We start from the raw sequence: 23276 nt of genomic DNA, 5'->3' as shown, positions 1-23276 counted from the left end.
AAACAAGGGGATGTCCATTAATTGGGGAATGGCTGAACAAATTGTGGTATATGTTGGTGATGGAATACTGTTGTGCAAAAAGGAATAATAAAGTGGAGGAATTCCATGGAGACTGGAACAACCTCCAGGAAGTGATGCAGAGCGAGAGGAGCAGAACCAGGAGAACATTGTACACAGAGACTAATACACTGTGGTACAATCGAACGTAATGGACTTCTCCATTAGTAGCGGTGTAATGCCCCTGAACAATCTGCAGGGATCTAGGAGAAAAAACACTATCCATAAGCAGAGGAGAAACTGTAGGAGTAGAAACACCGAGGAAAAGCAACTGCCCAACTACAGTGGTTGAGGGGACATGACTGAGGAGAGACTCTAAACGAACACTCTAATGCAAATACTAACAACATGACAATGGGTTCGAATCAAGAACACATGTGATACCCAATGGAATCACGTGTCAGCTATGGGGGAAAAGAAAATGATCTTTGTCTTTAATGAATAATGCTTAGAAATGATCAAATAAAATATTATTAAAAAAAAAAGAAAATTTGGCCCCAAACCCTTCCTAGTTTTGTGAATCATTTAACCCCCATTGCCTGGCCCTTACCACTCTTCTTGGAAATAATACTTATTATTGATTCTAAGATAGAACAGAAAGCTTTAAAAAATCCCAGTGCCCCAGATAATTCTGTAACACTCCATGGTTTGGAGAAGGTGCTAATATGCTCTGGAAGAGTTTCCTAAAGGGGAGTTCCCCTATCAATAAAATCCCAGGTCTTTCTCTTGTTCAATATCACTAATAGCATCTCCATCTTTCTCAGTCTCCAGCTATATCTATCCATGTATCTTCTTTCCCTCCACTTAAGGAGATAATTCACCATTCAGAGCATCCAGACCTTAGGAGAACTGGAAGTTGCAGGATGTACTGAGAAAGACATTTAAACATCTTTAGTTTGCTTATTCTGCTTACCATGCAGTCCTGTTATTTTCTAAAGAGAGATAATTAGCAGCTATGCCCAGTAATCAAATCTAATTCCCTTCTTAAAGTCTAGAGGGAAAACAGGCAAAAAAAACAACTGCTTTTCTCTGATGTTAATCTTATAACTATCTAAATCAGTCTCTTGGTTTTTCCTAATTTAGAATGCTAGAGAAGGTGATATAATCCAGGCAATTCATCACTATATATGATCTGAGCCTTTGAAAGAATTCAAAACAAATGGCTTTTGAAATGAAGAGAGCTCTTTGTTCCTTGTCATTGTTTGACAAAAGGCAGCTCAGTTTAATGAGCCTTACAAGAAATGTCTTAAAGGTTATTAGACACATGGTGTTTGTGGCTGGATGTGCTTCTTGGAAGGTCTACCAAAAAGGATTTGCCAATGGAGATCATTTGGTCCAACATTCATCTTACATATGACAAGACTGTGATCCAAAGAGGGAAATAAACATTGCAGATTCTCATTAGCTCTTCTCTTCATTATTTGCAACAGCCTCTTAACAAATCTTCCTCCCTCACTTCCCTTACTCATATAATTATAAACCATTTCTCATACCTCTACTAGAAAAATCCTCTTTATGCATACATCTATCACTACTAGATTTCAAATCCTTCATTGGGTTCCCCATTATTTCCAATGATTAAAACTTTTTAGTTTTGCCCTTCAAGGCTCCCTGAGCACCTCAATGTGGCACTTACTTTTACTTTTCTTTTCTTTCCTTTAAACTCTTACCTTCTGCCTTAGAATTGATACTAAGAATTAATTATATACTTAGTACTGATTCTAAGACAGAAGAGCTGTAAAGGCTAGGCAATGTAGGTTAAGTGACTTGCCTAGAGTCACTCAGCTAGGAAGTGTCTGAGGCCAGATTTGAGCCCAGGTTCTCCTGACTCAAGACCTGGACCTCAAGATCTGCCATGCTACCTAGCTCCTCACCAGCTTACTTTTTCAATCTAATCTATTACTGTCCTCCTCTATTCACTTTGAGTTCCAGTCAAGATGGACTATCCTCTGTTCCCTAAACCTGTCCCATATTTTGGCATTTTGCTTTTGGTCTTTGCTTATGCTGTAAGGGATATGCTTCACACACACACACACACACACACACACACACACAAACACACACAAACACACACTCCCATGGGATTCTCACCAAATTTTTAAAGCTTTACTCAATGTAATTTCCCTTAGAAATCTTTGATTGATTACACTAGACATAAAAACCCTTCCTTCTTTGACTTTAAATAGACTCTATTCTCAGCCCTCTGATACATTCATGTAATATCATATATATTTATCTGTAGTTGATATTTGTAGGTATATATCTGTATCTGATACTCTTAGGCAGCGCGAGATGTAGTTTGTCTGTGTTTGTACCTTGCCTTCCTGTTGGGCTTTCTAAATTTTGTACCTCTCTCAGCCCCTTGCACAGTACATAAACTCTCTCTATATAGTTGGTGCTTAACAGATATTTGTTGAGCTAAATTGTATTGTCTGACATTAATGAGCAAGACAGTAACAAGTCAAAAGGTGAATTTCAACTTTAACTTGGTGTTTTCTAATATTTCTAATTTAAAAAATTTGATGAGATCAATCTAGTCATCCAATCATCTATTCAACTCTTAAGTTATTAAACACTTTCAATATGCATAACACTATGTAAGCTACTAGACAAAATAAATATTTTTGATTAAAGGCAGTCCTTGCTCTCAAGGAGTTGACACTCATAGTAGTGCCAAATCCTTGTTATCTGTATAACCTTCAGAAAAATTACTCAGTCTTCCTGGGCCATAATATTTTCCCTTGTAAAATGAAGGGATTGGGTCAAAAGGTCTCCAAGGTCCCCTCTAGCTCTGACATTTTATGGTTTGAAGTTCTTTTCAGATCTTTATTCTAGATTCTAAGGGTCTTTCCAGCTCTGAAATTCTTCATGTAGTGAATTAATACCCCATTCATCTAGTGCCCCTTTCAACTAGTGATAACTCAAACTAGCTCTCTAGAACTGATTGTTGAGTTTTTGTTGTGAGCATCTACACTCTGGAAGTCAACAAATGCTACAAATCAGATAGATTTTTAAAAAATTTTAATTATAGTCTATGATGAAGAAATGTTAATAATACTAATATTATTATACTAATATATATAACATTTATATTATATGATTATATTTTATTTGTTTATTTCATAATATTTATTTATTTGATTTTTGTTTATTTATTATATTAATACTTATCATACTAAAATAATAAATAAAATAATAAATAATAATAATGTTAATAATAAAAATGTTAAAAGTATGTTATGTATCCTTTTTTATTGAGATATGGTTGTTAAACACTTGCCAGCATAATTATTCCTGATATTCTTTATTCAAAGATTCTTAGTAGCTCTAACATTCTGTTATTATAAGGATTATTCCACCTGTTGATCATGTTTTGCTATTTCTGCAGCCAAATGTGCAAACCTTGAGCTTCTCTACTGCAATGATGTATCCTACAACAAGACTTCCTATCCTAACCTGCTGGATCAGAAGTCCCGAGAGGTGGTTGAATTCAGCTCCGAGTACATCCTCTTGAGTGTTATTCACAACTTGCTCCAAGGAGAATGTAACCCAGATCTGCGGTTCCTGGGCTGTTCCATCTTGGCTCCTCGATGCGAAGGAGGCAGAGTCATGAGACCCTGCAGGCACGTCTGTGAGAGCTTGAGGAAGAGTTGCCAACCTGCCTTTGATGGGATTGACATGGCCTGGCCCTACTTTCTGGACTGCGATCGCTTCTTTGTCAGTCAAGAGGAAGGATGCTATAACCCCTTAGAAAAATTGAGAGGTAAATAGAATACACAGGCTGAGTCATGAATTCATGTTGTGAGTCTAAGGAGCTTAAGTGGGAAAGTAGATCCGGAGCTCCCTTCTGCCCCTGTCTTGATGGGTGGCCAGGACAAAGCCTCTTCATTAGATAAGATCAGAAGTTCTCAACCTGAGGTCCATGATCTGCTGGGTCTGGGAAGAGATTTTAGGGATTCCATGAACTTGGTTGATAAAATATAAATTATATATAAATATATATATTACATTTTTGCTTCAATATAATAGTATTCTTGGTAATCCTGTGCATTTTATATTATACATTTAAAAAGCTTATTCTGTGAAGAGGTCCATAAGCTTCTCCAGACTTCCAAAGGGACCCAAAATACAAAAAGTGTCTAAGAACCTCTGATTTAGGTGACTTATAAAATCTCCCCCAATTATAAATTCTATTAGCCTATGACTAGGAAGCTTCTGAAGTCCTTTACATTCTTTTTGGGGGGAGGGGGGTTTATTTAATTAATTAATTAATTTAGAATATTTTTCTATGGTTACAAGATTCTTGTTCTTTCCCTCCCCTCCACTCACTCCCTTCCTATAGCCAACATGCAGTTCCACTGGGTTTTACATGTATTATTGATCAAGACGCATTTCCATATTATTGATAATTGCACTGGGGTGATCATTTAGAGTTTATATCCCCAATCATGTCCCCATCGACCCATGTGATCATACAGTTGTTTTTCTTCTGTCTTTCTGCTCCCACAGTTCTTTCTCTGAATGTGGATAGTGTCCAAGGTCTTTTACATTCTAAAATTCTATGATCCTCAAGTGCCCACTTTATTCATTCTTCTTGAATATTAACCAAACAGAATTTTTTATCTCTTTTTCTGTGTTTGTCTTTATAGAGAAGAAATTAGGTACAAACTGGCTTGTTTTGAACAGCAAAGTTTGTATCATCTTCCCCCTCCCCTGTCCCAATCATTTAATTCAATGCTTTTGAGCTTTGTTTGAATGCTGGATATTAGTATATAGCAAGAGGTTATATAAAATATGGTGCTCAACTTAAACCAAGGAACAGTTGGGTGGCACAATGGATAGAGCAATGGACTTGGAATCAGGAAGATTCATATTCATGAGTTCATATCTAACCTCACTTACTAGTTATGTGACCCTGGGTAAGGCACTTGACCCGTTTGCCTCAGTTTCTTCATCTGCAAAATGAGCTGGAGAAAGAAATGTCAAACCATGCCAGTATCTTTGCCAAGAAAACCCCAAATAAAGAGCCAGTTACTACTGAAAATGACTGAACAACAGCAAACTTGAATCAGACTAGTAATCCATACTGCCTTTTATTCAGGACACAGATGGTCTTTATTTAATACTAAATACTACATCTGCATGGAACCAAGTATTATAGTTCCATGTTCTGCATTTAATACAAAGCACTGTCCCCTTTGGTTAAAGATAAAATCAAGTACTGAATTTTTTAAACCCTTAAATTCTCTCTTATCATCAATATTAGGTATTAATTCCAAGTAAGAGTTGGGCAATGGGGCTTAAGTGACTTGCCCAGGGTCACAGACCTAGGAAGTATTTGAGGCTAGATTTGAACCCAGGACCTCCCATTTCTGGGCCCAGCTTTCTATTTACTGAGCCACCTAAGCTGCCCTAAAGTCCAACTCGGTGGTACAATGGAGCGAGCCCTAGACTTGCAGTTCAAATCCAGCCCTAAAATACTAGCTGAGGATCCTGGGCAAATTACTTAACCTCCATTTCCATGGTTTCCCTAATTTATAAAATAGGAATCACTATAACACCTGCCTTTAAGGATTATTTAGAGGAAAAAATGAGATAATATTTATAAAGTGCTTTCTACATCTTAAAGCATAAATCACTTAGCTATTATTATCAAAAATGAGTCTTTACACAGGGTCAAGCATTATATTAGAATAGTGTGAAGTTTTCTGGATTCATTGAGTTCCAAGGGATGCGTTTACCTAGTATCCAGTGTTGTATATCACATAAGTATCTTCCTACGACCCAGAACTGTAGCAAGGAAAGAGTTTTTGAAAATCTTAAGGCATCATGGGGATGTTTTTTCATTGTTCTCCTCTTTCTCTTCTTTTTCTTATGTCTCTTCCTTCCACATTTTCTTACTCATCTTTAGAAAGATTTCTTTCAGGGCATCAGTGGTCAGGTGTGGGTAGTAGAAAAGAGTAAGAAGGTAGTAAGTAGAAGAAGTAAGAAGTAAGAAGAAGTAATCAGGTTTGTCTGACTAGTTAGTGCTCCTGTTATCAGATGTGAACCATCTTCTAAAAGGAGTGGAGAGGCAATTGGTTGCACCAATGTCATGACTCATAAAATATCTGAACCAGAGGGGGCAGCTGGGTAACTCAGTGGATTGAGAGTCAGGCCTAGAGATGGGAGGTCCTGGGTTCAAATCTGGACTCAGACACTTCCTAGTTGTGTGACTCTGAGCAAGTCACTTAACCCTCATTGCCTAGACCTTACCACTCTTCTGCCTTGGAGCCAATACTCAGTATTGACTCCAAGAGAGAAGGTAAGGGTTTTAAAAAAAATATATCTGAAACAGAGATTCTTAGTTTGGGTTCTATAGAGGATGGGCGTTTGTGAGGAAGAAGCTTTTGAATTGATGGATAAAAGAATTTGTCTAGGAAGTGTCCACAGTTAGAGAAGTATGGTGAACTCTCAATCTCTGCCCACTGGTGATAGCAATTTCATCATCACAGAAAGTTCAAGTTGAAATGAATCTTAGGAAGAAATAAGAGGACAAACTATGTTCTAAGCACTGTGCTAAATGATTTCACAAACATTATCTCATTTGATACTCCCAAGAGCCCTGCAAGGTAGATGCTGTTATTATTCCCATCTTAGAGTTGAGAAAAAGGAAGCAAACATAATTGACTTATCCAGGGTCTCACAAATCTATTATAAATATCAGGGGGTAGATCTGAAGTCAGATCTTCCATAAGCTAGCCATTGTGTCACTGAGCTGATTTTAAGAGCACAGAATATAGATTATAAGAATCGGAAAGGAAGTCAGAAAATTGAATATTGCACCTGGAAGGGACCTTAGAACAGGATATTAGAGATAAAACTGACCTTAAAATAGAGAATGTTAGAGGTGGAAGGGACCTAAAAACAGAGAATGCCAGCACTGTAAAGGACCTTAGAACAGAGAATGTCACATTTGGAAGGAACCTTAGAATAGAGAACATTGGAGCTGGAAGAGATGTTAGAACAGAGAATGTCAGAGCTGGAAGGGACCTTAGAACAGAGAACACCGGAGCTGGAAGAGACCTTAGAACAGAGAACATTGGAGCTGGAAGAGACTTTAGAACAGAGAATGTCAGCACTGGAAGGAACCTTAGAACAGAGAACACCAGAGCTGGAAGAGACTTTAGAACAGAGAATGTCAGAGTTGGAAGGGACCTTAGAACAGAGAACACTGGAGCTGGAAGAGACCTTAGAACAGAGAACATTGGACCTGGAAGAGACTTTAGAACAGAGAATGTCAGCACTGGAAGGGACCTTAGAACAGAGAACACTGGAGCTGGAAGAGACCTTAGAACAGAGAACATTGGACCTGGAAGAGACTTTAGAACAGAGAATGTCAGCACTGGAAGGGACCTTAGAACAGAGAACACTGGAGCTGGAAGAGACCTTAGAACAGAGAATGTCAGAGCTGAAAGGGACCTTAGAACAGAGAACACTGGAGCTGGAAGAGACCTTAGAACAGAGAATGTCAGGGCTGGAAGGGACCTTAGAACAGAGAACACTGGAGCTGGAAGAGACCTTAGAACAGAGAATGTCAGAGCTGGAAGGGACCTTAGAACAGAGAATGTCAGAGCTGGAAGGGACTTTAGAACAGAGAATGTCAGCACTGGAAGGGACCTTAGAACAGAGAACACTGGAGCTGGAAGAGACCTTAGAACAGAGAACATTGGACCTGGAAGAGACTTTAGAACAGAGAATGTCAGCACTGGAAGGGACCTTAGAACAGAGAACACTGGAGCTGGAAGAGACCTTAGAACAGAGAATGTCAGAGCTGAAAGGGACCTTAGAACAGAGAACACTGGAGCTGGAAGAGACCTTAGAACAGAGAATGTCAGGGCTGGAAGGGACCTTAGAACAGAGAACACTGGAGCTGGAAGAGACCTTAGAACAGAGAATGTCAGAGCTGGAAGGGACCTTAGAACAGAGAACACTGGAGCTGGAAGAGACCTTAGAACAGAGAATGTCAGAGCTGGAAGAGACTTTAGAACAGAGAATGTCAAAGCTAGGGGAGGGGGGCGGGCTTAGAACAGAGAATATTGGAGATAGAAGGGACCTGAGAATAAAGAATGTGAGAATTGGAAGGGACCTTAGAACAGAGAAAGCAGAGGGTTATAGAACATAGAGCAGATATCGTTAGGACTTTCTGTCCTAACTCCTTCATTTTGCAGAAGAGAGAATCAAGTCTCAGAAAGCTACAGCTGACTTGCCCATACTCACATAGGATGTAAATGACACGTCTTGTCTTTTCACAGGAGGCATAGATGACACTGACGGGCTGTCCTCAAACATTTCCTCCACATTTATCCAGTTTACACACCACTCCTACCCACAGATGGTGAGGGTGCTGAAGAAGACAGCTTCCAGATGCTCTCACATCGCCAGGACCTACAGCATTGGTCGCAGCTTTGATGGGAAGGATCTTCTTGTGATTGAGTTTTCAGATCGACCAGGCCATCATGAATTACGTAAGCAAGAGAGCATTTTTCATGGAAAAGCAAGTTACATTAAAAGAATGCTTCATGGCTTAAGGGAAAAGGAGGTTTGAATAATAATAGTGATGGCTCATATTTCTGTAGCTCTTCAGTAATTCATCACAGTAACCTCACACATTGGTAGAGATTAATACCTGATTATGCCATTTTGCAAATGAAGAAATTTAATTCCTACAGATTAAAGAACTATATTGTTGTTCTATAACAACTATTAGGTAGGAAATCAAGGGTTCATAACCAGGTTTTCAAATTCATTGCTCTTTCAATGTATCATATCATTTCTTAAATAGTCATGGGATCAAAGTCCAAATAGATCTCAAAGATCATTTTGTTCAAATCCTTCAAGTTACAGGAGAAGAAGGGCCAAGGGAAGTTAAATGACTTCACCAAGAACATCCACTTAATAAGTGATGAGCCAGGATTTGAACCCAGGTGCTCTGACTCAGATTCTGATGTTCTTTCCACTAGACCACCCTGTTTGTGTCAGTACTCAAGACTTTATTTTATAATATGTTTAAAGGGCTCCTGCCTGACTTCAAAACATCTCTGAATTCAAGCACTTTATTAAGACCATTTCTAAACCAAGTAAAATGAAGGTTTGAGAGTGTTGGCCTGATGTGATTATTATTGTTGTCAGAAATAGTCAGTGTGAGATGGTGTGATGGAGCCCCGACTCACCATTGGGAGGCTTTTGTTTGAGACTTGTTTCCACTGTGTGCTAGCTAATAAGAGATGAATTACCACTTGCTTGGGATATTATGGAGAGGCTTATATTTTTTTAAAATTATTTTGATTCTCTTTAATCAGTTAGAATACATTTTCTTTGTCTCTTCCCTTCCCCAATGAGAAAAGAAGAAAAATAAATCCCCTTTAATAAAACTGTAGAGACAAGAAAAGTAAATGGTTACATTATTTACACCTCCCCCCTCTCTTTTTCTGTCTTAATCTGCACTAAAGTGAGCAATATGTTTCATCATGAGTCCTCTGGAATTGTGATTGGTTGTTGAATTGATTAGAGCTTCTAAGCCTTTCAAAGAAATTGTTCTGTCTTTGCAATGTTATTGCTATTGTGTGACTTGATTTCCTGATTTTTTCAAATCACTGTCAATCAGTTTATAGAAATCTTTCCAGTTTCTCTGAAACCATTCCCTTCATCTTTTATTATAGCAAAATAATATTCTCTCATAATCAGATACTAGCTGTTCTAGACTAGTTGGCATCCCTTTAGTTTCCCTTTCTCACAAAAAGAGCTCCTACAAATATTTTCATATGAACCAATCATTTTCCTCTTTGGTTTGATCTCTTTAGGAGTGTAGACTCACTGGGTCAAAGGATATGTAGAGTTTAATAACTTTTGCAGCATAGTTCCAAATTGTTTTCCAGAATGACTGGACCAATTTATGGCTTTAGTACAATAAATTGGTGTACCTATTTCACTGAAGCGCTGCAGGGAGAGGGAATCCTTTTTCAGATAGGAGTTGAACTAGTATGAACTAGTATCTGAGAATCCCTATAACTGAAATTCAGTGAATATTTTAAAAGCTGCAAATACATCAAAATAAGGTATTGTTATATATTATTATTTATTTTGGCTTTGCTTAGCCTGAATTATTGAGTTTGGATATACTGACCACACTAGCTAGATAACTTCCGAGTCTATTCTTATGTTAAGTAGATGTTCTAAAAACCCAATCACATTTAGTAATTAATGAGAAACTGCATTTTCTGAAATCATTCTATATGCTTAATCATGGCATAGTAGTGGATAGAGTGCTAAATTGAGTCAGGTTATTGTGGGTTCTAATCCTTTCTCAGATACTCACTTGCTATGTGATTCTAGGCAAGTTACTTAACATCTCTGTGACTCAGTTTCTTCATGCATAAAATGGGACTACTAATAATATAATGTATTCATAGGTTGTGAAGACGAAATGGGATAATATATGTACAATTCTCTTCATGAACCTTAAAATGCTATAAAATGTGAGCTGGTATGATAAGCAGTTACTTCTATCAAGTTTCAGTGAGTTTTGCAGGAATAATTGATGAGAGTAGAAGAAGTGAGTTCACCAAATCACAAGAACAATCATTCATTGAAAAATTATATAGATTTAAGTTACCAAAGTCTGACATAGGCAATTCTTAATAGAATATAGAGAGCTATAGTCTCCCGTTTTGAATGATCTACCTTTTGAAGTAGTAAGCTCCACGTCACTGGGGATGGGCTAATGGATATCTGAAATATTTTCAGCCTCTGAGATTCTGTCAGTTTAAAAAATAGATAAGGTTAAAAGCAGATATCAATAGATATTTCTTGAGCAATGTGCTATGTGGTCAGCACTTTCCTAGGTACTTTAAAGTATTCAGAGGCCTAGGAGAAAGTCACTGTTTTCTAGATCCATGATGGTGAATGTATGGCACTTGTGCCAAAGATGGCACACAGAGACCTCTCCATGGGCACATGCTGCCTGCTAGAAAGTCAGAGGGACTCAGCAGAGCTGCAACTTAGTCCCTTTCTTCCCTGACTCTGCTCAGCAGACCAGAGGAAGCACTTATTCCTTCCCCTGAGTGGAGGATTTAGGCTACTCCCTTCCATTCTCCCTCCTCTGTCTGGGGTTAGGTGGAAAGCAGAGGAGTCGGGAAGGGCATGGCACACAGTCTCTAAAAGGTTCACTGTCACTGCTCTAGATGCTCAGTTTAGTTGGGCAGAATAGAAATGCAAATTTGGAAAGGGAATTGATAGACTATGCTAGTGCCAGATACATACAGATAGCAGGTGTTAAGAGAGTTTACAAAACAGGGAGAGATCACTTTCTTTGGGAGATGATCAAGGAAGGACTCATGGAGAAGATAAGACCGAAACTAAACCTCACAGGAAGAGGAAGGGAAAGGGAAAAGGAGAAGATAGTAAGTATATATAGAAATATATACACATACACTAATGTGTGTATATATATGTAAGTATATACACATGCATACACATAATAGATTATATATAATACACATTACATATTATTAGGTGTTGTGCTAATATATAATACATATTATTTTAGTATTTATTATAATTTATATTAAATATGTTATATTAAAATTTAAATAATATATTAATTTATATAATAAATAGTACAAATTTTATAGTACCTACTATAGGTCAGACACTATGCGAAGTGCTTTCCCAATATAATCTCTGATTCTTTTTTTTTTAAACCCTTACCTTCCATCTTGGAATTAATGCTGTGTATTCCAAGGCAGAAGAATGGTAAGGGCTAGGCAATGGGGGTTAAGTGACTTGCCTAGGGTCACACAGCTGGGAAGTGTCTGAGTCCAGATTTGAACCCAGGGCCTCCCATCTCTAGGCCTAGCTCTCAATCCACTGAGCCACTCAGCTGCCCCCAATCACATTTGATTCTTGCAGTTTTGGAGGTAGGTGCTATTATTATCTTCAGTTAACAGATGAAAAAATTGAGGCAAACAGTGGTTAAGTCACATGACTGTGGACAAGTAATTCCATTTCACTGGTCTTCCATTTTGTCATTTTTAAAATGGGGACAAGAATATTTGAACAACCTATCTCACAGGATAATTATGAGAAAATGTGTTTGTGAGTCTCAGGGAACTAAACAGATGTGAACTCTCATGGAGCTTTTTCCTGAGGTGGAGTGGTGTAAGACAAGCGTTGGGACAGGTAGATTAGGGCCATGTTGTGAAGGACCTTGGATGCTAGGTTTAAGAGTTTGTATTTTAATCTCTCAGCAAAAGGAAATCTGTGAAGGTTAGCTGGAGTGGAATAATATGATTACAAATATGTATTAGGAAGTTATCCAATGGTCGGAGTGGTCCTAAGATCATAGATTGAGTACTTAAAAATACCTTAAAGACCTTGTTTTAGATCATGAAATAGTTATTTTTTTCACCTGACTTGCCCAAGGTCATATATGAAATAAAGGCAAACTAAGAAATGAATAAGGATACTCTGACTTCAGAAGCCATGTTCTTTCCATTTCCCATTCCTAACAACTAATTAGATATGCAGAAAAATAGAGTAAGTCTGGAATTACACGTCTGGGTAATTGAGAGAATCTAGGGGTCATAAAAATAAGCACAAAATGAAGGAGAACCATTTTTGATGGAGAAGTGATTTGTTTCAATAGAATTACATTCTCTGTAAAGGTGTCCAAAAGGCAGCTAAAATGCAGAACTGGAAAGAAAAAAAAATCAGGGATAAATAAATAGATTTGAAAGTCATCTACATGGATGTGGTGGTTGAAATCATAGAAACTAATGAAAACACCAAAGGAAAGAATGTGAAGAAGGAAGAGAAGATAGCTGGGGTCAGAGCCTTGGAGGATTCCCTCATTTAGAGGGCAAGAGTAGGAACAGGAGCTAGAGAAGAAAATGGAGAAAGAATATTTAATTATACTTATTTAATTGTTCTCACTTATGTTTATAGAGGATTGAGATTTTAAAGAAAAAAATGTGAAATTATGTTCTGAATGTCTAACTTCTCATGCTTTTTATTATTTTGCCTTTCGCTCTGCGTGGATCTCAGATAGGTGAGTTTCACGTTCAGTTCAGATATTTTAACTTTTTCAGATTTCTTTTGCTTTCTCTCGCTGGTTCTTTTTCTTTTACAGCAATGTAAGAGATTATCAATAAACTTTTGGAGGTTATTGTTTTTTAAAACTTTAAATCCATCTCAAGTGATCCTTTTAAATTGTGAACATAGTGCAGAGAAAGACTCATTTTTGCTCGCTTTCCTCTTCCAAGACATTTCTATTTGTTGTGGCTTATGAAACTTTCAGCAAATATTCTCCAAAACAAACTTTATTTCATTGAATATTAAACAATCCTAGAATCAGTTTGCCCGAAATTAAAGTACTTGCCCCACTCCTGATTTTGGACAAGTTCTTTAAATGCCTCAAGTCTCAGTTTTCACATTTGCCAAGTGGGATTAATTTGAGGCATTTGGTTGCTTTCATTGATCTTCTTTCATAGGACCATAGATTTTGAAGTAGAAGGGACATTCAAGGCCATCAGATTCAATCCTTTCATTTTACGCATGAGGAAACTAAGACACAAGGAAGTTAAATGGCATCTTCAGTCATACAGCTAGCAGATTCTATACCTTTATTTCTCACCATGTTCTCTTTTCATCTCTCACTACATAAATATCACCTCAATGTGGCACTGGAATGATTTGTTGGTGTAAATTACTTCTTACCTTCATGTGGACTTTCCAACAATTCACGTGATAACTTTTCTCTGCCTGCCTATGCAAGGGCAGGCTGACCTGGAGCATGAGATGACTAGATCTTACAAGGGTCCATCAATTGAACTAATGATGTTTAGTCTAATGAAGAAAAGGCTTTAGGAGAAACATGATAGCTACTGATGTTGATAGAGAAGTGATTGTTTCAATAGAATTACATTCTCTGTAGAGGTGTCCAAAAAGCAGCTGAAAATGCAGAACTGGAAAGAAAAAAATCAGGAATAAATAATAGATTTGAAAGTCATCTACATGGATGTGATGGTTGAAATCATAGAAGCTAATGAAAACACCAAAGGAAAGAATGTGAAGAAAAAAGAGAAGATAGCTGGGGTCAGAGTCTTGGAGGATTCCCTCATTTAGAGGGCAAGAGTAGGAACAGGAGCTAGAGAAGAAAATGGAGGAGAAAGGCTGTCATATAGAAGGACTAACCTTATTGTGTTTGGCCTTAGAGAACTGAATCAAGAGCAAGGGGTGAGGAGCAGCTAGGTGGCTCAGTGGACTGAGAGCCAGACCCAGATATGAGAGGTCCTGGGTTCAAATGTGGCCTTAGACACATCCTAGCCGTGTGACCCTGAGTAAGTCACTTAACCCCAATTGCATAGATTTAAGTGTTCTTCTGTCTTGGAACCAATACTTATTATTGATTCCAAAGCATAAGGTAAGACTTTCTAAAAATTAAAAAAGGGCAAGGGATGGAAGCCAATGATGGCTCCATTTAAGGAAGACAATGCCATAGTGACACAGTGACCCAATCTAGATGTTTCAGCATTTAAGTCATAAGACTCATGGAATTGAATGGGGCTTTGCAGAAGAATGATCCAGGCTCTTCAATGCTGATGATAACAAGTCTTTATTTGGCATATTAAGGGAAGGCTACCTGGCTCAATGAGACAAAGAGAGGAACATGAAGATTGAGCTAGAGGCCTTAAGTCTGTGCATGTGGTTACACTGAGTTCTTGCCCCATGAAGTGGCCCATTGAGTGTCTGCAGAGTCACTGCATGTACCAGACTAGCATTAAAATGCTGAAGAGTACTAGAAATTGTATATGGAGGGACTTGGTTCTCAACAATTAGTTGTTCAGTTGACATCTCTCCCCTAAGGCTATGAACAAGGAACTCCTTGGGAAGCTGGGAGTTTGACATTTTCCAGCAAGAAGATTTTAGAGATGGACTCTGCCCAGGTGAGAAGCAGAAAATGGTGTGATAGAGTAAATCTTGTACTGGTTTCAGTCAGGAAGATGTAGGTTCAAATCTTCCTTTAGAGACTTAGTTGCTTTTTGACTATGGGCAAGTAGCTTAACCTCTGGCTCTTGTTTTCTTCATCTATAAAAAAGAGGAGGGGATTGGATTCCATGATAACTAAGGTCTCTTCTAGCTTTATTTCTATGATTCCAAAGTTCTATGAAGAGGCATTTTTGAACAGAGATGGCCTTTGGGTAGAAGACTACACTTGGAAAAGAGGAGAGCTTTTCTAGATAATCCTATACCTACTACCTTATTGGGTGGCAAATCTGGGATCTATCACCTATGTTGATCTTCCTTCCAACAATGCCCATCCCAACTTGTTTAGACATACTCATCTATGAGAGACAGGCAGGAGTAACAAATCGAGTACTGGGTTAGGAGTCAGGAAGATTTGGTTTGAATCCTTCCTCAGACACTAATTAGTTGTTTTGCCTGAAATAAGTCCTTTAGCTTCTCCAGAAGTGAGTTTCCTCATTTGTAAGATGAGGAGATTGAACCTGAAGACCTTACAGGCTCTTTCCATCTCTCCAGCTCTTACTTAGGCATTTCCTGTCACTGGAGGCATTCAAGTAAAGACTGGAAGGGACTTTTAAGAGAAAATTACTATAGTGGGAGGGAGAGGAGGATGAAATGACCTCTAAGTCCTTTCTAAGTCTTCCACTCTGTGATTCTGCAACTACAGTGTCTCTGATAGATACCTCAGCAGAGATATTCATGCTAAATAATTATCGATCCCTTTCAGTGACTTACTGGCCAGCCTACTGTATTTATGGCTTTCAAGAAGACAGTTGGCATTTCAATGATACCCATCTCAATGCATCTTTCCACAGTTGAACCTGAATTTAAGTACATTGGCAACATCCATGGAAACGAAGTGACTGGGAAGGAGATGCTCATCTACCTTGCTCAGTATCTGTGCTCAGAGTACCTGCTGGGCAATCCACGAGTCCAACACCTTATTAACAACACTCGGATTCACCTGCTACCTTCCATGAACCCTGATGGCTATGATGTAGCAGCAGCAGAGGTGAAAGCCCAACCTATTATTCCTTGGGAAATGTGGCTAAAATGGAGCCTTGTGCCTAGTATGGTTCAGTGGAAATAACACTGGTTAAGGGTTAGAGGTCCTGGGTTCAAGTAGCTCCTGCAATTTATTAGCTGAGTGTCTTTGGGCAAATCATCCAATTTTTCTGGGCCTCTAATTCTCCTCATCTATAATTGATGAAATTGGACAATAAGTCAAATATATAATCATTTATGAAGTATTTATTATATACATGGCATTGTTTTATTTATTTTCTTTTTTATTTGAAAAATGTTATTTAATTAATTGATTTAGAATATTTTTCCATGGTTACATGATTCATGTTCTTTCCCTCCCCTCCGTCCACCCTCCTCCCATAGCCAATGAGCAATTCCACTTGGTTTTACATGTATGTGGTATTGTACTAAACACTTGGAATGGAAATTTAAACACAAAGAAAAAGAAAGTCACCCTCTGTCCTCAAGGGGCTTACACTTGAATGAGAGAAAGACAATACTTGTCAAAGGAATTGGAAAATTTTTACTTTGAGAAATTTTAGGGATTCTTCTTATAATTATAAGACATTAGACATTAGACATAATTATACATTAGACAGTGGGCTTCATATCTGAGTTCAAATCCTGCCCTCAGATATTTGATAGTCATGCAACCCTAAGAAAGTCACTTAACCTCTGTCTACCTCAATTTCCCTATCTATTAGATAAAGATAATAATAGCACCTACTCACTAACTGTATTAATATTATTAAAGATAAGGAAACAAGACACAGAGGAGTCTCAGGTCCTCAAAACTAGTAGTTCCGGAGGCAAGATTCAATCTTGGGTTTTTTGGACTTCAAGTCCTGTATGCTATCCACTATGAAAAGCCAACCTCTTTGATATGGTGGGAAGTCCATAGGATATAAGAGGATCTTCTACTGAATTTTGAGATATCATGTTAAGTAAATCTAGTCTCTATGGGATAGAGGAAAGGATGGGCAATCTCAGTTAAAGAGAACAAACCGAGGGATTTTGGATGAGAGCAGGAAACATTTTCTACCTTAGAGAGGTCTGCTTTCTTCACGGGGAAGGGATACATTATGATCTGGCTCTTGAACGATAGATGGGAAGACACTAACTGGGGTTGGTGGGATTGAGAGGTACTATACAAAAACTTTCCAGGAATAAGTTATGATAGAGCAAAGGCATGGCAACTAGAAACTCTAGGTGAATTTTGGGGAATACATCCATGTAGGTTAGAGTTTGGGTGACAAATGGAGTTTGTAAAGGGAAGAGTGAAAGATAAGCATGGGAAAGTCTATTGGAACATAGTTTTAAAGTGTCTTTAAATGGTTTAGATTAAAGGGTGAGAACTTTATCCTGTGGGTAATAGGGAGCTATTGAAGGGTTGTGAACTGAAGAATGACAGAATAAGAAGATTATTGCAGGTGGATTGGAATGAAAGAGAATGGTGCTGAAATTCATAGGTTTAGGAGCGGAATGGACTTTAGAGGTAGAGTCCAATCTTGCCATTTAAAGTAAATGAAGCCCTCGGTAGTCAAGTAACTTATCCATGGATCTGCAGTCAGTTAGAACACAAGGCATGACTCAAAGCAGCTTTCCCCGACTCTATCTAGAGCTGTCCTCTAGGCAGCATAAGCTCTCCTGGAGGCATGAAGACCATTCCAGAGACTACTGTTCAGGCTAGTAATGGTAACCCCTGAGCTTGGATGGTGGCAATAGAAACAGAGAGAAAGGGGCCGATAGGAGAAACGTTGAGACTGAAGTATTGAACTGACAAATTGCAGTAGATGACATCCTTGGAACAACCTGAGGATGAACAAGCTTTGCAAAGATGGAGGCTTCCTGCAGGGCTGGGGCTGAAAGGGATAAACTTGGGAATGGAAGGATGATTCTGTGCTGAGTTGTGGACCTACCTTGGTCTTAGGAGCCCTGTCTTGTACGCAGCATGACAGAGAGTTTGTCTTCACTCACTTCCTGTGGTGATTTAGATGCCCGGTACATTTTTCTCCAAGTAGACCCTGAGCTCTGGCCAAATCCCCCTGAATGTAATTATGGCCCCTCACAGCTCTCTGTTCCTCTGTTTGTGGATTTCTGAAGCTTTTATCCTCTAATGTCCCACTGGGTAGGTAAGTTTTCAATAGGTCCTGCCAGGATGTATTAGAGAGGGCAGCACATCAGGAGGGAGAGGCCCCTGCCTGATGTAGACTCTGCATCCTCTGGAAGAGCTTCATTATACACTCTATAAAACAAAAGGACAAAGAACCAGTTCACTGGTGCTTGCTAGTGAGCCTTAGAATCATGGCATATTGGAACTGGATAGGACTTGACACAAAAATCACAGAATTTTAGAAATGGAAGGTACCTTAGAATCTAGAATGCGATCAGAAATGGATGATTATTAGAACATGGACTATAACAACAATAATTAGCATATTTTAGCAGTTTTTGGTTTTGCATATTTTGAGCAAATGTAGGCAAGCAGGTGGTTTAGTGGATAGAGTGATGGCCTGGAGTTTGGAAGACCTGAGTTCAAATTCTGCCTCAGATATATACCAATTAGATGACCTTGGACAAATCACTTAACTTATGTTTGCCTCAGTTTCCTCAACTATAAAATGGATATTATAGAGGTAGTGAGGTTGTTCAGTGGGTAGGGTGCTAGGGTTAGTGACAGGAAGAAGGACCTGGGTTCAAATATGGCCTTAGACATTTCCTTGCTTTGAGACCCTGGGCAAGTCACTTAACACTAATGGCCTAGCCCTTATCACCCTTCTGCTCTGGAATCAATACTTAGTATCTATTCTAGGACAGAAGGTAAGGGTTTAAAAATGGGTATTATAATAGTATATACTTCCCAGAGTTGTTATGAGGATAAGATGAAATAATATTTGTAAAGTGCCTACCACAGTGCCTGGTGCATAGTAAATGTGATATAATAACTAGTGATTATGTCTTTTCCTTTCATCCCCAAAACAACTCTGTGTGGTAGATGCTTTTGTGATCTTTATTTTATGGATGGAGGAACTGAGGTTGAGAGAGGTTAAGTAACTTTCCCACAAGCACAGAGGTAGCAAGTAGCAGGACATGTTCCAGGTCCAGCACTCTTATCTATAATGCCACCTGAATGCCTATGATAAAATATATATATATATGTCTATATATATATATATTAAAGATGGAAGGAGTATAGAACCTTTGAGCAAAGAGTTTAGAAGTTTAAAACACAGAATGTTAAAAAAGGAAGAGCCTTCAGAATATGGAACATGAAAGAGTGGAGATGAAAGGGATCTTAGAACACCAAATATAGTGTCATACCTGGAAAGGATAGAATCAGAGCTGGAAGAAACTCAAGGAAGCATCCAAGACAACCCTACCTCAACAGAAATACCCTTTGTGACATCTCTGATAAGTGGATTTTGATTTAGTACTATTTAATAGCCTTTGATTTAATATCCCTCCTCTCCTGATGTCTCAAAACTCTCCACCTAATGAAATAGTTGGTTCCAATGTTGAACAACCCTAGTAGTAAGGTTATATAATAAGATGAAATCTTCCTCCCTACTGTGCCCAAAGGGCTTTAGAGACTGTCTGCCCTTTGATCCAGCCATACCACTGCTGGGTTTATACCCCAAAGTGATAATAAGGAAAGAAGACATTTACAAGAATATTCATAGCTGCACTCTTTGTGGTGGCCAAAAATTGGAAAATGAGGGGATGCCCTTCAATTGGGGAATGGCTGAACAAATTGTGGTATATGTCGGTGATGGAATATTATTGTGCAAAAAGGAATAATAAAGTGGAGGAATTCCATGGAGACTGGGACGACCTCCAGAAAATGATGCAGAGTGAGAGAAGCAGAACCAAGAGAACATTATACACAGAGAAGGGTACACCGTGGTACACCGTGGTACAATAGAAAATAATGGACTTCTCTACTAGCAGCAATGCAATGATCCAGGACAATTATGGGGACTTATGAAAAAGAACACTATCCACATTCAGAGAAAGAACTGTGGGAGTAGAAACACAGAAGGAAGACATTTCTTTGATTAAATGGTTCACTGTGGATATGATTGGGGGTGTAGTTTCTAAATGTTCACTCTACTGCAAATATTAACAATATGGAAATAGGTCTTGATCAATGATACATATAAAACTCAATGGAATTGCTCATTGGCTATGGGAGGGGGGTAGAAGGAGGGGAGAGAAAAATATGAATCATGTAATCATAGAAAAATATTCTAAATTAATTAATTAAATAAAAAATTTTAAGTAAAAAAATCTTCCTATTAGACTATAAGAAATGAAAGAGTAGTGGAACATGAAATATAATAGCAATGACTAGCATATTTATAGCATGTTATACATATATGTATATATATATATATATTGCTCCTAATTCTGTTCTTTGCTCAATAGAATATGTCTAATCCCTCTTTATCATGAATACCATTTGAATATTTGAAGACAGTTCTCATCTCCCCCTTAAGTCTTTTCTCTAGCCAGTGTTGTTAGCTCTTAATTTGTTTAAACATTTATTTATTTAACATTCATTATAATCTGTCCTTCCCACTGCCTTCTCTCTGTTCTCCCCATTGGATACTCAATCCTTTCCAATGAAACTTCTATCACAAACATGTTATCTATCTATCTATCTATCTATCTATCTATCTATCTATCTATCTATCTATCTATCTTTCTATCTGTCTGTCTGTCTGTCTGTCTATCTATCATTTATCTGTCTGCCTATTTATATCTGTCTGTCTGTCTCTTTCTCTCTTTTTCTTCCAGAAAAGAAATATTAATATTTACCATGCCTGAAAATCTCTCTCTCTGCATTTTAAGTTTATCATCTCTCTAGCTGGAGTTGAATGGCATGGTTTTATTTTCAGGTTTGTGAATTATCATTGCATTGATCAGAATACAAAAATTTTTCAACAGTTTTTCCCCTCTTTAATATTTTTGTCCTTCTAGAAACTGATCTCTCAGTTCTGCTCAGTTTGCTCTTCATCAGTTCATGGAGGTCTTTCCAGTTTTTGCTGAAATTCTATATTTCATCATTTCTGATAGCAAAATCTGGACTTTATACGTCTGTTCAAACAAAAGAAATGAATGACTTAACTGGAACAAGAGAACTTAATCGGATATTATCCAAATTAAATTACTCAATTTATACAGGAAAATTATGGCTGAAAGAAAAGCCTTGTCCAAGGTCATACAAGGATTTGGTGATAGGTTCTAGAACACAGCACTTAGTGCAGTGCATGGTATATAATAAGTGCATAATAGGTGTTAATTAATGGATAGATCAAGGTTTCCCAAAGAGCTCCAATCCATTGTTCTTACCCCTTCACCAAACTATCTCGTTCTCTCTACCCTTGCTTTGTCTGTGAGTTGGTAAATAGCTGATGTACTGAACTGACTTAAATACCACCCAGTTTCATGGTGCAGGATATAATGGATGGACAAATGGCCGTCAAAACTCTCAGCATCTGGACCTCAACCGTGACTTCCCTGACTTGACTTCAGAATATTACCGTCTAGCGAGTACACGAGGAGTTCGAACTGACCATATTCCCATTTCACAGTACTACTGGTGGGGTAAGGTATGAATTACACATCTTTTACCAATTCTCTCAATCAGTTCTTTTCTTTTGACCCCAAAGTGGGACATAGGCATGTAGACTCAGATGATTTCAAACAGTCTAATCACAACTTGTACTAAGTGCCTGCTGTATATAGAGCCTTATAGCTCTAGGAAATGTGTGTAAGACTGACCTCCATGGAGCTCAGAACTTGGGAGGGAAATAAGATGTAAACATAAAAAAAAAAAACTATGTTGCACAGTACTACTTCAGTGTATCTTAGGAGTGGGACATGAAGTGTTAGGTGAAGACCAGGAGAGAGGAAGGTTATTATCCACAATGTTTCTCAGCCTAAAAGTCTTTATTCTCTAATTTCTTGCAATCAACTGATTCTTATAAAACATCTACTGGATGCCCAACCCAACCTTGTGCTAAGTGCTGTAGGGTTCTGAAAGAAATATGTAATTTTTAATATATTTCTTCCCTCCCTCCCTCCCTCCCTCCCTCCCTCCCTCCCTCCCTCCCTCCCTCCCTCCCTCTCTCTTCCTTCCTTCCTTCCTTCCTTCCTTCCTTCCTTCCTTCCTTCCTTCCTTCCTTCCTTCCTTCCTTCCTTCCTTCCTTCCTTCCTTCCTTCCTTCCTTCCTTCCTTCCTTCCTTCCTTCCTTCCTTCCTTTCGTCTTTCCCTCTTTCCCCAGCACTCTGTAAAACTGTTAGTAGAAAAGATGAACAAAGGGATTCTTCCTCACCATCAAAATATTTATAACTTCAATTTATATTTTCTTCATGAAGCACTGAGAGTGAAAATAAAAGTGAACAGGGGAAGATCTAGGACAGATTGTAAGCCCTCATAGTTGTGTGACTTTGGGGAAGTTGTATAATCTCTCTCTGAGCTTCAGTTCCTTTATCTGTAAAATAAGGACAATAATGCTCATACCACCCCACCTACCACACAATGGTAGTTAGCGTGAGGATGAAATAGGATAACCATGTGCTTTGTAACCACAAAGTGATGGGTTGCTGGAAATAGTTCTGGATTGGAGTCAGAGAGTTCCTGACCCACGGCAGGGCCTCCATTTCCTTATGTAGGAAACAAAAGGTCTGGATTAGATGACCTGTGAGATACCTTCCAAGATCTAAGTCTGAAATATTATGAAGGGCCCAATTAATCCATTTTTTCTCACTCTTGTGGATTTATCTGATGAGATAATGTATGAAAAATATTTGCAAACCTCAAAGCCCCATGTTTTTGTTATTGTTTAGTCATTTCAGTTGTTCCTGACTTTTTGTGATCCCATTTGGGGTTTTCTTGGTAAAAGTACTAGGGAGGTTTGCCATTTCCTTCTCCAGCTCATTGTACAGATGAGAAAACTGAGGCAAACAGGGTTAAGTGATTTGGTCAGGGTCACACAGCCAGAAAGTGTGTGAAGCTGGATTTGAACCCATAAAGGTGAGTCTTCCTGATTCCAATCCCAGTGCTCTATCTGCTGTGCCACCTCATTGTCAGGGAACATGCAAAGCAGACTCGTAGATAAGACCAAT

General features: G+C 38.3%; 1 protein-coding gene across 2 annotated transcripts in view; it reads left to right on the top strand.

Annotated features, from left to right (window-relative positions):
- CPZ (carboxypeptidase Z) overlaps positions 1–23276 on the top strand; it is an 82813-nt gene that overhangs the window by 17448 nt on the left and 42089 nt on the right. For both annotated transcript variants that reach the window (XM_016423338.2, XM_007496805.3), the window contains exons 3-6: positions 3446–3820; positions 8352–8564; positions 15936–16132; positions 21591–21758. In XM_016423338.2, coding sequence (XP_016278824.1) covers positions 3446–3820; positions 8352–8564; positions 15936–16132; positions 21591–21758 — 953 coding nt within the window. The remainder of the gene's footprint in view (positions 1–3445; positions 3821–8351; positions 8565–15935; positions 16133–21590; positions 21759–23276) is intronic.

Source organism: Monodelphis domestica, chromosome 6 (genome assembly GCF_027887165.1).
Source record: "Monodelphis domestica isolate mMonDom1 chromosome 6, mMonDom1.pri, whole genome shotgun sequence".
Lineage (NCBI taxonomy): Eukaryota > Metazoa > Chordata > Mammalia > Didelphimorphia > Didelphidae > Monodelphis > Monodelphis domestica.
This window is presented reverse-complemented; position numbering and strand designations above follow the sequence as displayed.